At 37.4% G+C, this 18,970-nt stretch overlaps 1 protein-coding gene across 6 annotated transcripts in view; it reads right to left on the reverse strand.

The window, feature by feature from the left end:
* Positions 1–3,937, reverse strand: part of TENT2 (terminal nucleotidyltransferase 2) — a 38,322-nt gene extending 34,385 nt beyond the window's left edge. For 3 of the 6 annotated variants that reach the window (XR_014024964.1, XM_081316504.1, XM_081316500.1), the window contains exons 1-3: positions 3,643–3,937; positions 3,150–3,265; positions 417–581 (exon numbers count right to left, since the gene is read on the reverse strand). Coding sequence is in view for 5 of the 6 variants with exons in the window: in XM_081316504.1 (XP_081172630.1) it covers positions 417–544 (128 nt within the window). In the remaining variant the exon portion in view is untranslated. Of the gene's footprint in view, positions 1–416; positions 603–3,149; positions 3,266–3,642 lie in introns of all 6 variants that reach the window. The other 3 variants (XM_081316502.1, XM_081316501.1, XM_081316503.1) reach the window with 3 other exon arrangements.
* Between the last annotated feature and the right edge of the window lie 15,033 nt (positions 3,938–18,970).

Raw genomic sequence — 18,970 nt, forward strand, 5'->3', positions numbered from 1 at the left:
CCGCAAAAAAGATCATAATATCACTTCCAGTGATGTGGACACCTCGACTTACAACTCTAGTGACTTACAACTGGATTTCCCTACTTGTAAAATGCTTGCTAGATAGACAAACATTATTTGCACACACACATTCAGTGAAACTGTTATTTAAATAATTAACGCATCAGTATCTACCCTAGAATTACAAGTATTAACTATTTTATAAAAGAATCATAAACTATTTAAACTGATTACCGGTACACAACTTTATCTTCTAATGCAGTCTTATAATACATACAAATATACACATATATATATATATAATTACTTCTCTATAATGATTTGCATTTTCAACATTTCAAGATTTGCTACCCCACATGATTTGTTCTGAAAATGTACATCTGATAAACTTTATATTAAAATGATACCAAACTTACGCTGTACTCCGAAGTGGCTGAGGAAAGACAACCGGAGGTACATTTACTGGAAGATTAATGAAGAGATTATATCGTTGGTGTTCTAGTGGAAAAGGTGGACGACTCAAAGTGGAAGAAGTTGGGAACATGCTCTTCTGTGCTATAAGTGAACATGTATTCTTCTACCTATATAAATTTTAAATGAAACTGAAGTAAAAAAAAACCTATTCACAATTACTATAAAGTGATGATTTTTGACAAATATATTCTCAAAACATTTACATTAATATTTAGCAAGAAAAGTGTACATATTTAGCATTTTTGGTATTAATACTTTTATTAACATGTTTGGTATAATATTGTATTAAATAATTATACAGTTATATAATATCACATAATATTTTATAATGTATTAATATTGATATACTTTTTGTATTATATTTGTATGGTCAAAGCAGACCTTTATTATAGTTTATATACAATCCCTTCAGTTATGATATCCCTTTAGTAAGCTGTATTTCCACTACTCCATTCTATTTTTCATAGAAATCCAGAATAATAATACCAAAAATAGAAGTACTACTTAAAGAGCTGCAACTATAGTAGTTTCTAATTGATTACAAAATACACATCAAAATACTATAGGAATTGAAAAAATAGCATATGGTAACCAATATGATCAAGCAAGATCTTAAATGTATTTTCATTCTGCTCTTTAGCACATGCATGTATCAGAAACACAATCAAAACATAATCTGCTCTGCATACAAAAGAAATCTGTAATGAAGTTGATATTATTTATTTATTCTACCAATTTATATGGCCGTCCATTTACTATATAGCTCAGGGCAGCTGCCAAAAAATTAAAAACAAGCAATAAACCAGTTAAAATATACTGCATTGAAGAAAGTTCATATAAACAATATATGTCACCCAGAACTTTGTTTTAATAGACTACAGGTAATCTTCGATGTAGCACAACTGGGATCAGAATTTCTGTTGCTAAGAAAGGTAGTTTTATGTGAATTGTTCCCAATTTTATGATCTTTTTTGCCACAGTTAAATGAAGCACTGCAATTGTTAAGCAAATTCAGCTCTCCCCCCTTCGTTATCAGACATCGGTTGGGAAGGTTGCAAATGATAACCATATGACCCAAGGATGCTGCAACCATTGTAAATACATGCTGGTTGCCAAGCATCTGAATTTTGGTTACGTGACGATGGAGACGCTGCGACAATCATCAAATACATGACTGTGGGGATGCTGTGAACAGCCATAAGTCACTTTTTTCAGTGTCAATATAACTTTATAAAACTAATATTTGAAAGTCAAGGACTGCTCACAAAAACTCAAACGTGGCAGAGAAGCAAGAGCCTTTCCTATTGCTTGTCTTCCAGCAGCCTGGCAATTTCAGCATTGCATTGAAGAACCATTAACAGGACTGCCTTCATGGATCTGTCTTGTTCTGAGATACAACTCCCAACAGCCTAATCTAGCATGGCCAATAGCAGGGATACCAGGTGTAAAACAAGATGGCCATATGCTATATGTCATTGATTTAATCTCTTTGAACTTTTAACAGCTGATTATAATTTCTACCATGATGAGGGAAAGGAGATATGTATTTATTTTCACTACCTTTTGTGGAACTTGTACTGCTAACAGCTTTGCAAATAATTTGCATTTGCATGCTTGCTGACCCAGTCACCGTACACAAACGGTTAAATGAAGTAATACTTCCCTTTCTAACTGTTCTCATTTGATTCATCTTCAATAAAGCTTATTCTAAGAAAGGGGTGTCAAACTGCCAACCCATGGGCCGGTTGCATAATGCGGAGGCCTTGCCCACCCAGCTCTAGCAATGCAAAAAAAAAATAATGTACATCGCGACACATCACGTGACGTTGCAAGTTTGACACCCGTGTTCAAAGATGATGGACATTAAGGCCATTAGTTTGGCAATTTGCTAGCTCAAGAAAGGTTAGAAATGACTTCCAATATATTTCTGATCATAGCATCTCAAAATAATCAAAATTATCAAGGGGTTGCAGCAATTATGCAGGAACTTCAATTATTTTGTAAGTTTAAAAATGGCAAAGGAAATGTGATGAGATTTATATATTTGTATATACTAGTGTTATCCAACCCATGTTCTCAAGGTGTCCTGACTTCAATTTCCATAATCCCAGATTAGCACAACAAATAGTCAAACTGTTAGGGAATTACAGGAACTGAATCCCCTGAAGTTTGCTACTTTGATGGACAATGGAGAGCATATTTTTCTCCTCTTTTATAGTATTTGAAGTTTATCAATTGTCAGACAAAAAGAAATATTTAGTTACATAACACATACTGAAATTATTGAATTTGTTATAAATTTGTTTATAGTTAACAGTTCAGAAAACTTTAAAATCAAATTTTATAAACTGATAGGAGATGCACTATGGAGAAGTTCATAAGCGTAAAGCCTTCTTATGCAGTTGCGTACAGCTGAGGTTAAAAACAATAAATACACTAATACTCTTCTTTACCAGATATCACTATTGTAAATTACTCTTCCTAAATCACTTTGATTTCATTTTACTGACACTTACTGTCGGGATATATCAACAGTATTTTTTAAAATTTTCTTAAGTAAAAATTGCTTATATTTTCTTATAGATTTCCATTAACATCCAGAAGAACCAAATCTTTCCAAATGAGACATCCCCACAAATAAACAAACCAAAAAGGCAGGAGAAGCTAGTAGATACCCTTTTTGCACTAATTCATCAAAGATGCGGCACACCAACTTTCAGGAGTTTCCAATTATTGGCTTGGCAAAGCATTCACCTTCACCTTCCAATCTTTCTTGGATTAAAGAATCAATCTGCAAAGTTAGAAAGAGTTTCTTCAGGTGAGGTTGAAATATACCTCCATCCCCTTTTAAGACAATTCAGAAGTAATTGCCAAACTGTAAAGACGACATAACCTACGTATAGGATACTGTACCTGAAAGGAAAGTATCGTTTATACCCAAACCACCATGAATTGACGCGTGACTTGTTATTTCTAATAATAACAATAAGTGGTGTAGGGCACCGAGAATTGCCAAGGCATCATAACCCTCGACTCTCGTGAAGATCCCCGCTTCTGAGGCTGGTTTTCTCCAGATTTCTGTCTTCCCAGATGCCCCGCCGAAAGCTACTCGCCTTGCCAGGGACCCTAGGGCATCCTAACCAACGGCCCAGAAACAAGCTCTCTTGCCTTCTCTCAAAAGCCCTCCAGGCCCAAGAGTCCGCTCGCTTGAAAAGGAAGACTCCGCAGGATCCCCGCTCGGCCAAGAAGAAGCCCAAGAGGCGCTCTCTTCATCTCTTCCGCTCCGGGCTACAACCTGCGCGAAGGTTGTTTTCACTTACTCCGGCGAGGGCGTAAAATTCAGGAGGGCGAAAGGAGCGGCTGAGGGTCGAGGCCCACCGCTTTCCAAGGCCAGCCGCCTATTCTGTTTTCTTTCCTTCCTTTCTGGAGAGAAAGAGAAAGGCAGGTAGAATTCTCCGGAAGTAAACCGGAAATTTCTTCAACGGGACCATCTCTATGGCTGAGTTTTTGGTTTAACCCGGATCCAAAGCGGTCCGACCGGAAGCGCTCCAAGGGCCCCCACGCTTATGCTCAGCTTCGATAACCTCCCTCCCCGCTCTTCGCAACTCCTTGACATCCCATTCTACGCATGCGCCTTTGGTCGCTTGTTTCAAGCACTGGGATCGGACTGCTGGGGAGGTTGTGTGCTTCTGGTTCTTGGGGGATGATTTCTTTTGACTGGTCTTACAAAAGATTAGCATGAGTTTCCATATAAATAACTATCGTTTGGGGGCGATATAAAGGCCCACTACTTTGATAGAATAAACTAATTCTTGAAGATACAGATTACAATTGTCATTGGGCAGAAAATTCCACTCATTTCAAAATGGCATGATTGCTGAACTTCAGTCCAATTTTAGGCAAACGTTATTCAGAAATAGGTTCCACGTGTTCGGAGATCTGATAACGTCTACAACGATTGATATATTTTTTTTCTGATATCTGTTTCATCAACTGTTTTGAAATGTGTCACATGGTTAAGTAAGTAAGTGAATGATGAGTAGGAACACTATAAAGCTGTTCAGAAAGTGCCAATATCCTGTTGAAAGAAAAATCTTCATCAGGGTCCAGTCCAAGCCGGGAATAAACAAAATGGAGACTGCTTTAGAAAGAAGGTTGGAGTTTATTGAAGAGCAAAGCCAGACAAAAGCGTAGCTCTGGGAAAGCTGACCACGCGTAGCTGGGAGTGGTGGATTTTTGTACCCTCTTGGGTTTTTGAAGTGATTCCTGTTTCTCTTTGAGGCTTTGTATTTCCTGTGTCGTGTACTTTGACCTGAGTCTGAGTGTGCCCTTTTGGTATTGGTGGATTAATAATCCTATTGTGTCCTCAAAGGTCATGTCTTTAAGAGTTTGGGTGGGGTATGTAGATTTTAGGGGTCTTTGTCTTCCTAATATCATTAGCTTCTAGCTTCCTGGCTCCAACCTTCTTGAATGGATTATTACATCTGCATTTCTAAAAGCTGGTTTCTGCTGAGTTTTCTGGCTGGGGGAAAGGGGAGGTTTCTGCCTTTTTAAAGATCTTCTCCATTATTCCTTTGGAGAAATATATTTTGCCTTTTTAATATTTCCCAAAATATTTCTTTCTCTGGATTCTTCCCACAATCCCTTGGCAACATTTCTATTCTGTGTCCCTGTTGCTTTGCCTTCATCTTAGCCCCAATATGAGAGGGCCTTGAATCACCTTCTACTAATGTTGAAATAATGTATTTCCCATAAATTACAGTAATTAGCAACACTTTTAACTTAAGTTAAATATGTTGGCACCCTTGGCAAACGACAACAAACTACCATAGCTAAATGCATTTACGATGAACAACAGGAGTAATGAGCGACTTAGAAATAAACATGTTAAGATCAAATCATACAGTATTGTAAATTCTAAGATACCGTTACTGAATACAGTAGTTGTCTTAGTGGGATGAAATAAATAGGAAGTAGTTTAACAGAAAGAAATATTGAATCAATGTTATCTTGGGGGAATCCAAGAAGCATGTTTTCTCTGTCACAGTGCCTGTAGTCTAGAATGATACTCCCTGGAGAATTGGATGGCCCAAACTGATGTTCAGGAAGCTAGTGAAAGCTTTGGGACAGGATGAAGGTTGTGCCCCTGATGGATGGGTGGAGTTATATGTTGAAATACTGTGTTCTGAGCATCAGTTCAAAACTGATGGAGCAAGAGGAGGTTCAGAGCAGGTCTATCAAGATGGTGAAGGGCCTGGAAATCAAGTCCTGTGAGGAACAATTAAAAGAACCTATTATGTTTAGCCTTCAGGGAAAAAAGGGGAGATACAATAGCAGTTTTAAATATCTGAAGGTGTCACACAGAAGATGGAAAATATCCAAACCAGTGATGGTAAAACTACATGCTAGGTATAGGGAAGTGCTTCCTATATAATGTGAACTGATAGTGGATTGAGTTCTTGGCTAGAACTTTTCAAACAGATGGAGGTCGTTTGCTAGAGATGCTCTAGTACCGGGATAGGCAATCTGGCTCTTTTATGACTCATGGACTTCAACTCCCAGAATTCCTGAGTTGAAGTCCATGAGTCATAAAAGAGCCGAGGTTGCCTACCCCTGCTCTAGTAGAACCTTAACTGATAAACAGCATTAGACCCAATGACATTTAAGATCTCTTCCAATTCTATAATTCCAAAACACTCTTTTGCCTTTTGGTTTACTGAAGATCAGCAAACAGGGAGAGGTTGTTCAGGAACAATCTTCTAAGGAGCTATTGTGAATCATTTATTTCAGAGGTCAGCTAAGCACTCTACAGAATCACCCATAAACACTCCAGGAATTTCCCTTTGGAAATTCTTTTAATCCATTAAGTCCCTGGGATGGATAGATTGAATAGGTCTCTCCTCCTTGCATAGGAAAATTCTATAAAAACTGGACAATGATGTAACCATGAAAAAAGGATTTCTATTACTAAGCAAAAAATTAACCCAGACAACACATTGTTCATTAAGCGCTAATGAATTGTAATGACAGAAAACTAATAAAGTACTTTAAAAAAAAGACTGATGCTAATAACCTCCACTTTCAGATTTCATTTCAACTGCTTTAAGGCAGGAATGATGGATAATCCCCTTAAAACAAGTTCCTTAAAGCAAGTGCCCAAGAATAAATATTTATTTATTTATTTATTTATTTATTTATTTATTTATTTATTTATTTATTTATTTATTTATTTATTTAAATTTCTACACAGCCCTATTCCCGAAGGACTCAGGGCGGTTTACAGGGCAGCATAAAATACAATATAAAAGATAATATAAAATAAAATAAATTAATTAAGCCCAACAATTAAAACAATGTTTAAAAAGCTAAAACCCCTTCAGTCCAGGCCAGATAGATCGAAAAGCCAGGTTTTCAGGTCCCAGTGAAATGAACACAGATCGGGGGCGGTCCAGAGTTCCGCAGGTAAATCATTCCAAAGGGCAGGCGCGCCCACAGAGAACGCTCTTCCCCTGGGAATAACCCACCGGCATTCCTTAACCGGCGGTATCCTGAGAAGGCCCTCCCTGTGGGAGCGCACGGGATGAAGGGAGCTTGATGCCAGCAGCAGGTGTTCCCTCAGATAACCCGGACCCAAGCCATTAAGGGCTTTATAGGTCATCACCAGCACCTTGAATCTCACCCGAAGGGCAACCGGAAGCCAATGCAGCTCGCGGAGTAGAGGTGTTACATGGGAGTATCGGGAAGCCCCCATCACAACTCGCGCGGCCACGTGATGTGTTCTTCCTAGGAAAGATAAGTTGAACTCCCCAAGCAACAAAAGACTGGGACACCCAACATCACCTTTCCAATGAGGCCCAGCAATTTATTTTATTTTAATCTCACCTTTATTATTTCTCCATAACTCAAGGTGGCAAACATATACAACATAACTTCATCTTCCTATTTTTCCCACAGCAGCAACCCTGTGAGGTGAGCTAAGAAACAGTGACTGACCCAAAGCCATCCCACTGGCTTTCATGGTTAAGGGAGGGCTTGAATTTGAGTTTGGATAGTGATGCCACTGTGCAACAGGGAAACTAGTACAGCAACAGCAACCCCAGCTTTTATTCTTTCCTAGACTGAACAGTCACACTACTGTAATCTAAGATGAAACTAGTCTGATGTTGATTTTGCAAATAAAAAAGCAGACAGAATGTATTTGCATATACACTTCAGGGGAAACACAGGGAAGACAAGATCTTGTATGGTAGCTAGGGTACAGTGCTCATAGAGCCAATATAGGTTAAAGCTAAGAGTACAAGAATCCAAAGCCAAGAGTCCAAAGACCCCAGTCCAGTCCTGTAGGTATAATTGACAAGAGGCAGGGTTAGGATGTGGAAAACAAATGGTGTGTAGGTTCAGAAAAATGGGGCAAGATAAAGAAAGAAGAGAAACAGAGAAACAGGTAGTTTTATTTCAATTCAGGATTCAACACTAGAAAGTTCCAAAGTTAGTCTGAGTTGTAGAGCCTAGACTCCACAAGTAAAGCAAGGATAAGTAATACAGGGCTAATGCTTGAGAATTTTTTCCAATAGAGAATCAGGTCTTGGCAATTCCTTCTATGTAGCCACATCTGCGAGCACAGCTCATTTACAAGCATCGCCATTGCTTTTGTAGTTAGCTAAGCCAATCACCATCACTCTGTTCTTTGAAGCTGCAAGATGTCTTAGGGCCAAGCACCCTGCAAGGAACTGGCCTTTCACCATCTAACTCTGCCTTCACCTACTCATGCCCATTGTGTGCTCACTCTACCTGAGTTGAGTGACTGCCTGTCAGCATTTGAAGCTGACAACTTATTTCACCAGTCCCCTCGGTAACCGTAAAAACTGAACCTCACAAATAAGGCCTCACAGCCAGCATCTGACTACCTGCAGAGTTTCTTGCATGATTTTCCCTATTTCTTTTCTCCTGCTTTGGGGTCATTCTAGTGCAAAACCTAAAATCCAAATCGGCACATCTCCATAAAAGGCACACACACATTCCTTTCCCACCGAGATCATATGTACCAGGTTTGCTTCTTGTTCTTATTCAAATTGTGAATGAAGAAAGATTTATTATGGGCAGATCTGACATTTAGAAACACCAGCTGGAGCCCAGGGCTTTCCGTGCTCTCGTATCTGGCACACAAGAAGACAACAGAAGGCTAGACGTGAGGACTAGTTTGAAAGGTTTATTTAGTCTCATTTAGCATATTGGGTGTTCTTAGCCTTCTGCTTTCTCACCTAATCAATTACGGCTCATTACGTTACATAAACTCATATGCTATGCTGTAAACTACGATTTACAAGCACAATGACTGGATATAGATAAATAAAGGCATCCACTTTAATTCTTACAACCAAAGAATGATGAAACAAATATCATAATACCACAATGCAAACACCAGCTCTTTGTATTTGCATCCTGATGTCACAATACGTGTTCTGTCACTTGCCTTGGCTATAAGCCAAAATCAAGCAAACCACATTATGATTTAGTATGTATGAACCTGTATGAACATAGTCATCTCTTGGCATTTGTTGTAATATTTTCAGCACAATCATAAACATGCATATTCAGAAACACTTCCATCTGTTGTTCTATGTAGTGTATTTACCTATAGCCTTTGATTAGTGATTAATGAGTTTTAGGAATTGCAGCCATGCAGCCAAGTCGTATGCGTATATAATAAGGAACGTACTGGACCTTCCACTCCAGAATTTGTGTAGGTCCCATTCTGTTACATCTGTCTTTTTAGTTTGCCAGAAAACATATTTGCAAATAGCTTTATAGATTAATTCATTTACTGATCAGCTGGGAGAGAAAAATATTTAAAATTATATTTAGAAGTTGGACTTCGAAGACGCATGATTGAAAGACTGTTGACCCTTCTGAACTTTGATATTGGGGAAAAATCCTGAAAATACCATGGACAAGCAAGACAAAAAATGAAACACTGAACAAATCAATCCAGAATTCTCACTTGAGGCACAAATGACAAGGTTCAACGTATAGTACTAGGAGAGCATTAGGCAAAGATTTAGCTCCCTGGGAGAGGTTGAAAGAAAGAGAAGAAGAGGATGATCAGCAGCAAGGTGGGTAGTTTCAGTTACAGTAGCAATAGGTGCATAGTTAATAGATTGAAGGACCATATTAGTGGCAATTTATCATGGAGAAAGATCTATGTGGTTGTTAAGAGTCAACATCAACTTGATGCACATAATAAATTTTAAAAAATACTTTGAACTATGGAATGGACTCCAAAAGATCAGTTTAGCTTTAAACAAAACATTATTTAAAAAGCAGGAAACTTTTCTGTAATAATATAATGCAAACCATCATTCTATAATTAATTTTAAGAGGTTAGGAACAGAACTTTACATGAAAAAATGAAAGCTATGAAAGGCAGTCTAATGTTAGAACATTTCTAAGAGGTAGAGGCTGAAACAATAATTGTAATATCTAATTGTATATTGCACAAAATATAGGATCAGATTAAAATATTTCAGAATAACTAAAAAAGACAAACCGGAATATTCCTTTACGAAAAAAAATACAGGAATGCAGGTAGTCCTTGGCTTATCACCACAATTGAGCCCAAACTTTCTCTTGCTAAGTGAGACAGTTGTTAAGTGAGTTTTGCCCCATTTCACCATCTTTCTTGCCACAGTTGTTAAGTGAATCACTGCAGTTGTTAAATTAGTAACGCAGTTGTTAAGTGAATCTGGCTTCCCCATTGCTTTTCTTGTAAGAAGGTCGTAAAAGGTGATCACATGACTCTGGGACACAACAACCGTCAGAAATATGAGTCAGTTGCCAAGTGTCTGAATTTTGAACACCTAACCATGGGGATGCTGCAGCAGGCGTAAGCGTGAAAAAAAGGTCATAAATCACTTTTCAGTATCATAGTAACTTTGAACAGTCACTAAATGAAGTATTGTAAATCAAGGACTACCTGTTTCCAAGTTTGTCTGTGTTTGACTGATCTGGGATTATGCTGTAACTGCAGACAAAGAAACTGATTGAACCACAATGATAGCACGACAAGGCTAGATTGTGCCAAAAATGTTCCTTATAAAATAAGAAAGACATGGTATTCTGGTGACTATATAGGACTCTTTAACAGCAATCTAAGTATGTGAACTCAGAAGTAAATGCCAGTGTGCTTATTGGGTATCCTCAATAGGAAGTATGCTTTTTCTTCTATTTCCTGGGTGGTCACTAGTGCCAGATAACAGTAATAACTTTAGAGGTTATAATATAATCATAATAATCATAATAGTAAAGTTGGAAGGGACCTTGGAGGTCATCTAGCCCAACCCCCTGCTCAGGCAGGAAACCCTATACCATTTCAGACAAATGGATGGAAGGGGTTTCTGTGGGAACGAACATTTTAAAAGGCACAATGGCAGTCACAATTATGCAATCAAAGCCCCGTCCTTTTGTATAAGTGCTGAGACCATACTAAAATCAAGAGCTCCACTTAAAACTTATCTGGCCACCTCTTATGGCTAGCAAAACCTGAACCTTCTTATCTTCAGATTCAGTTTTGGATATCGATTTAGAGTAGACAGATCCCACACTATACGTCATCCTTCTTGCATAATGATCCTTATGCAAATTCCTCTTTGAAAGTTTTAAGCCATTTTGGAACCCGTACCTCATTAGCTGCCTGAGACTCACCAATTTCTCCTTAGTTTACTAACTGTTCTTTCTCTCCCTCAGTACACTACTTCACATCATTTTTGTTTAACCTCTTCAACTTCCCACCTCCCTGCTTTAGAGTCTCTTTGTGTATGAAAACTGTTATCTGATTCATTTCCTTAAAAGGCTATCATCCACGAGTACAGTTTATATGTCAAAGAGCTCATATCATAGGATAGCAGGGCGTGTTAACCTTTTCCATTCTGTCATGAGTGTCTGGCTAATTACAATATGCTAGGCTAAACTGTGGTTCTTGTAAGAAAAGGTATGGCAGAACCTGAGGGTGGAGTGAAAAGGGGCTTGAGCCTAGAATCCCTATGTAGCCACAAGAGGACTAAGTCCAACCCTCTTGTTTGCCATTGACTTTTATCTAATTCTAAGCAAGTGCCAACTGTTGAGAAGTTTCCTTTATTGGAAAGTGTTTGTGCATTTACTGGAGTTATAGTCCATTATGGTGCATTAATTTTCTGCTTTATTTCTATCTCTATTTATTTTAAGCTTATACACTTCCTCCATAAAGTTGCAGATGGATATGAAGGAAGAACCTTCTTGAAGTTGGTGTGACAGAAAGCTTAAAGTGGCTACCATCTTAAAGATACATCATCTTGGGCATTTTATTTGAGGATTAATATTTCTATTTTTTAAAATTTGCAGTGTTGCTGGGGAGATTAATTATAGCATTATCCACATCAGAAATGTCAAGCTCCTAAATACTCCTTTGTTGGCAAAAACAATACCAGTGCAAAAAAAATGTTAAGGAGTGCTAAATTTTAAACGAGAAAACAGAAGATGACTTAAAATCAAAGTTTCTATAGCAACAACATAACAATATTGTATGGTTTATAATAATTCTTGGGTAATAAATTTAATTACTCAAGAAACTTACAATCAATAAAGAGTAATTACATTAACTAAATAGTCTGTTAATTTTGAAGTTGGTACCTTGTTCCATTACTTTCTTAGGGGAGATGGTGTCATCCTCCAAACATGGTTATTTTTCATCATTGACCATGCTGACTATACTCTACACTGGCAGCCTGATAGAGCCTTAAAAAGGAGAACACAACAGTATCTTTTAGTGTGTTGCTTCTTGATGGTCAATTGCAGGAAATTGCACCAGAAGGCTTTTGGTTTATTGGATACTGCAGAGTCCCATCCTCTTTCCAATTTCATTAATGTCTATATGAAGCTACGGAAAGAAGTCATCGAGAGAATTTGGCTCACAGCTTTAACATCTGACTTCAATATTATACCTAGGCTTTCTTCTCAAGCCAATTCTAAGGTAAAATTCTTGAGATGTCATATTTCATTTTGGGATAGTTTGGGAAGCAAACTGCTTATCAAGCAGGCCTAAGAGCCATGTTTTGATATCTTTTTGGAAGAACAGGAAAGGGGCCCTGCCTCAACTCCATAGGGCAGGGCCAACGGCCAAGAAGGCTCTCTTCCTAGACCCAGAGAGTCAGAGTTCTTTAACTGATGGGAGTTTGCAACATACCTCCCCTGCCTGACCAGGTGAGATAGGCCAATGTAATAGGATGAAGATAGTTCTGAAGCTAGTTTTATATATACATTACTGCCTAAATTTATAGTAATGGTTCCACTGTACTTTTGAAAGAAATTCTGAAAGAAATTCTGCCTAAGCCTCTTTCATCTTTGTTTTGATATTTTGTGATAGTTCTGCTATTATCTATTAAAATGTTTATTGAAAGACTGTAAACTATTAAGATGGACTTTTAGCAGAATTTTACATATGAATAGATTTCTTGATAGCATAAAGCTGAGATCTTTAAAATGTACTAGAACTAGAATTCTCAACAATGCCAAACCCTATGACTAACAATAATAGAGGAAGTTAGGGATTGCATTTCAAGAAAGTTGGAATTTCACAGGTGGACATTCACCTTTGAAACTTTGGCTGCAACATTCATATTTTAATAATGTGAAAGACAGTTTTGATTTCTGTAATGACAGAATATTAAAATTATCACTCACCGAGTGGTAATATAAGGTACCATTCCTTCAATTTCAGAACAATTTTAACCAGCACTGTTGCAGACATGCAAATATTATATAACTTCTGCTGGTATAAGTAACACATTTTGTTAAAAATCTACACAAGCATTTGTTTGATGTACAGAATTTGGGTTACTATGTATGCTGGACTTACTCTCTTGGATTAATTGTTTAGATGAGTTGCTAAAGCACGTTGCAGTGCATGTAGTAACATCAAGTTCACCTCTCAATGCATTTAAATTCTTAGTAACTAAATAGACATGGACACATAATTTTCTTGGAATGAGACAGGTATTATTGATAAGTGCCTGGGAATTTTTTTGAACCTGTCAATCTAGCCAACAGCTTTAAATATCCAAGATAGCTTCCATTCAACTATTAATCTGGATCAGCTCTGCTTAGCTTTTTAAATAGCTATGGTCTATTACAACATGGCTGAATTACAACTTCCAACAGCTATCTTAGTCAATCCAGTGAGGGATGCTGAATGTTGTAGTTCAGCTTCCCTGGAAAACCACAAGATCTGCCACTGATGTAAGGAGTGAAGGAATGTGCTATGAACCATGGTAGAAGAGGACAATAAAAAGCAAAAGCAAAAATCACAGAGAATGTTTTCTTGCATCATATCTAAGAAATCAGCTTAAATATAAATAATAAAATATATAATGTCTAAACATATGACAGTGCTGCCAGTGCTGCTTTTTAAGTGGGATAGGACATACAGGTAGCCCTCGATTTACAATACTTTGTTTAGTGAATGTTTGAAGTTACAACAGCAGTGAAAAAAGTGACTTATGACCATTTTTCATATGACCATTGCAGCATCCCCATGGTTACCTGATCAAAATTCAGCTTGGCAACTGGAATGTACTTATGACTGTCATAGAGTCCTGGGGTCATGTGATCACTTTTTGCAACCTTCTGACAAGCAAAACTAATGGGGAAGTCAGATTCACTTAACAACCTTATGGGAGCACCTACTGCCGGCGTCAACTTCCCTTCGTCCAGTGCGCTCCCACAGAGAGGGCCTCCGCAGGGTGCCGTCGGTCAGAGAGTGTCGGCTTGCGGCCCCCAGGGGGAGGGCGTTCTCTGTGGGCGCGCCAGACCTTTGGAACCGTTTACCGGTTGAGCTCCGGATGGCTCCTGACCTTCGCTCTTTCCGCCATGACCTGAAAACTCACCTATTTGAACAAGCCGGCCTGGTCTAATGGGTTTGGGATATTTTAATTTGTAATTTGTAATTAATTATTTATTGTAATGGGCTAGTCTATTTAATCTCATTTCTAACTTTTGTATATTGTACTTTTATTGCATTTTATTGCCCTGTACACCTCCCTGAGTCCCTCGGGAGAAGGGCGGTATAGAAATTAAATTAATAATAAATAAATAAATAAATAAACCCATGCTTCTAATTTAACATCTGCAGTGATTCCCTTAAAACTGTGGCAAGAAAGGTCATAAATGGGTAAAGATCACTTAAAACTGTCTTGCTTTAGCAATGGAAATTTGGGGCTCAGTTGTCATAAGAGAAGGATGACTGTATCTATGAAATCTTTAACGAATTTTTCCCCCAAGAATTTTGTAACAGTCACTATCATTTTATTATTTTTATTATTTTTCCTTAAGAATGTTTAATATTTGTTTGTAGCTTTACCAGTATTTTATTATGCTAATTTATAACATAATATCCAAATAGGCTTTGAGTCTTGAGTGACAAAGATTTTAAAACAATTTTCCAAGCAATATGCATATGACAGTAAGGATCTGCAGATCAGACTTGGAGAGTTAGAAGAGGCACAATTTCTTAATGGGCATGTCCCAAACAGGAATAAACCTGCAAAAGATGGAGTCTCAACTTGGCTGTAAAATAAAAAGGAGTGGAAGGAGCTTTTAGCTATGTGAGAGATCAACTGCAGAGGTTTCAAAAGAGATCAGTCATAGAGACTGCAGATAACATGTTTACTAACTTAAGAAGTAATAATCATCAATATTTATCTGCTACAATTTTTATAACTTCTCCTAAAGATTTTTCTTTCCTGGCCTCACTTGGATGAAATACAACAAATTGCAACATAAATTATCAGTAAAGAGAAAGAGTAAAACCTACAGTATTTAACATCAGAAATAATACTGTGTAATAGTAATTTGTTTTATGATTAAAATTAATATTTGTTTCTACCTGTGTTACAAGTATTGGACTACACTTATTCAACGTGGTTGCTTGAAATACGACCTCAGCATATTTTTGGTTATGTAAGTGAGATCCAGACACTTTTTTGGATTTGAATGCCTAATGAAAGTCAAGAAGCATATATCACCTGCAATTCAATGGCATCATTAAATCAAATTGTGCTGAAACTTAAAAGCTAAATTCCCACTTTATTGTTTTTGAAACACTTCAGAGAATGAAGGTTTAAAAATAGTGATGTAAATGACTCCTACGAGATGTGGTTTTGAGAAGTAATCAGAATTTTAAAAAGAATAACCTGAATTCTACTTCCCATTTGGATGGATGGCATTTATAAGAATAATGTAGCCTTTTCCCTACCACATCAGGAATGTGTGGTTCTTAAATCTGAAATAACATGAGTTCTGGATATTGCTGAAAAGATTTCCATTGAATAGCCTTGAGACTGACTATTGAATTTTCAAGAAATCTGAAGAAAGAATAAATTCCACATTATTATGCTGTTATAGCAGTGTGTGAATTCTTGATGAACAACAATAACAATTTATTTTTAGATGTATAGTTCTTTGGAATAATAAGACAAATAAAACATTAGATGTAGGAATACTGCATCATCACCATTAATGTCTAAAGATGAAGAAAAATGAAAGCAATTCCTATCTATACAGTAGACCTAAGATAAAGAGCACAAGCATCTTTAGACATTGTCTCAGAAATGTTAAACGACGTACTAGAATATCCACTAAAGAAAACATTTTTGGAGAAAGAAAAGGGGGGAAAAAGGCAGTAGACAAAGAAAGCCTATCAATTCCTCTGTTGGAATCAGATAGAACAACTAGTTACAAATAACTAGTTACTAGTTATTTTTGGAACAAAAGGGCATTTGGCTCCATGCAAATTAATGGGTGGACCTTGATAATAATCCACAGGGCAATAATTTTATGCCATTTATTTGGAGTTTAAATAATTTCAGAATTGCCTGAATATCACCTGCCATTGTTTCAGAGTAGAACTGCCATTGCCTGAGGGATAGATCATAATTGTTAAAATGGACACACAGGATTCCAAGTTTAAGACTTACGTAGGCTGAACAGTTCAACTTTTCCTGAAGGTCTTCACTCTTCTGGAAAGCAAAGTACAATCACAGTACAAAGTACAAATAGGTGTATTGGCTGTTCTCAAAGTAGGTAAAAAAACAGAAATAGAAAGCAGCTCCAACTGAGAATGTGGAGGAAGGAGGAGGAAGGTTAGAATGATCAAGATTCTAAAATAATATGAAATATAAAATTAACTAACTACATAGGGTCTAAATTCTAATAAAAAGTAAATGACATAACTGTCAAAGGAAAGCACTTGGGATTTTGCAAAATAGCTTATTTTGGCTTCTTTATCAGAGGCTCAGAGACAAAGAAGATTATGCAAGGAAAGGCATGTATCTAGAAACTGGGCAAATTCCAGGATTTTTGCTATTGTCCTTATTGTTGTTTGTGCTTTCAAGTCAGGGTTGACTTGTCTCAGAAATGTTAAACCCGACATACTAGAATATGCACTAAAGAAAACATGTTTGGAGAAAGAAAAGGGGAAAAAAAGGCAGTAGACAAAGAAAGCCTATCAATTCCTCTGCTGGAATCAGATAGAACAACTAGTTACAAATAACTAGTTACTAGTTATTTTTGGAACAAAAGGGCATTTGGCTCCATGCAAATTAATGGGTAGACCTTGATAATAATCCACAGGGCAATAATTTTATGTCATTTATTTGGAGTTTAAATAACTTCAGAATTGCCTGAATATCACTAGTCCCTGCAGTATGTTGCCACTGTATCCTTCCAAAAGCTGCCAGAGAGTGACTGTCCTAAGGTCACCCTGTATGGAAGACTAGAAGTCAAAGTCTCCTAATTTCTAACTTGATGCCTTGACACTACACCAAACTGGCTCTCTTCTGGTTAAAGACTGGAAATTCAAACTCATTTCTCAGTAGCCCAATACAGTCTGTTCTTCTGCCCTACAGATAATTCTTCGTAAGAATGAAAAGTATGGCAGAGAAGAAACAGTCTTAAATATGTAGTAATACATATTTTAAATAAGGCTTTTTCCACAATGAAGTCTCAAGCTTCTGACTCCTGCATGTAAATCTGCTGGAAAGGAAGCCAATTCTCCCCAAATTTCAAACCCTTCCTTTGCTTCGTACCCCATGGTGGCCTGATGTTCTGCCAGGGCTGCATTTTTCCCACAGCTGCTGGTTGGCGAATTCACCTTCTTTAACCCTCCTGGGATATACCCTGGAATAGATACCGATACATAGGTATCTATTCCTGGATTAGTAAATCAAGAAAAGAAAGGAAACATACCTGGTTCATCTTTTTCCTGTCACCTGAGTAGAATGAGAAAAGGGCAGAACTGTTGCCAATTTCATCTAACTTGTTTTTTAAAAAACAAAACAAAACACTCAGCTTTTCATTATTTTACAAGTGAAGTTCTACAAAAAAAATTGCCATGGAGGGCAGGGTCCAGTAGCAGAGGAGAGCAAACGTCTTGCAACATTATATAGGAGCCAAGCAGAATGCAAACATTTTGCCTACTATAAAATGTAGTGAAGCAACACTTGAGCTGCCAAGGCAGAAAAAACAACTTTTAGTGGGTGATGTTGCCTTCCAAAGTGGGCTATGGTGGATACAGGACAATGCCAAGCACTCCACACTTACGAAATGGTCAGTAGAGCAGTTGTATCAAAGTGTTCATGTGGATAAGCTATAACTATAGATGTCTGGTCATTTATGAGTTACTTCTGAAGTAGAGTAACTGGTTTCTAATATTTCATTAAGCTGTGTATGGTGAAGTCAAAATCAATCAGACCATATTTGGGCTTATTGCAATGTGCAGAAGATGAAGGGCAGAAAGTTGAGTTAGTCAAATATTTTCTCAGTAGAAAAGTTCTATAACTATTTCTATTATATTACTCAAAACCTACAGCTGGCACAAATCACAGCCGCCTACTTGGTGCTGGGCCTTAATGGGTTTACAAAAATAACATCTGTTCTTCAGGAATTGCATTGGTATCAGACCTACGAGGTAGACTAGAACTCTGTAGGAAGACTTTATTAATTGAGAAAGACTATAGTAACACAATCTTGCAAATTTATTCCACGATGAATCAGAGAGGAATCAGTCTGAGTCACTTCTTAATGCGATCTACTTTGCCAGGATTTAAGGAATGCTTCTGACCCCAGTCGAGTGTTGTTCTATAGGCCACACAGTATTCTACAGTATTAACTCTAATCCTTTTCAGATATTTTAGAATATATTTTCCCTTTATAATAATTAATTGCAACTCTTGTGTTTTATTTGCTGGTCTAGGAACAAAGATTGATTTGATTTGATTTGAATGCTTCTGTCCTTTTTGTTTACCATGCATGATAGCTTCTGAATATTTACCTCATGGCCATCTCTGTGACTTTCTACAATGGTGGCCAAGAAGTTTTGGGGTCCGATACAAGGTGCTGGTGATCACCTATAATGTCCTGTATAGCTTGGGTTCTTGTCTTTGGGACAGTCTTCTTCATGTAAGACCTA

Source organism: Vipera berus (assembly GCF_964194415.1).
Source record: "Vipera berus genome assembly, chromosome: 2".
Lineage (NCBI taxonomy): Eukaryota > Metazoa > Chordata > Lepidosauria > Squamata > Viperidae > Vipera > Vipera berus.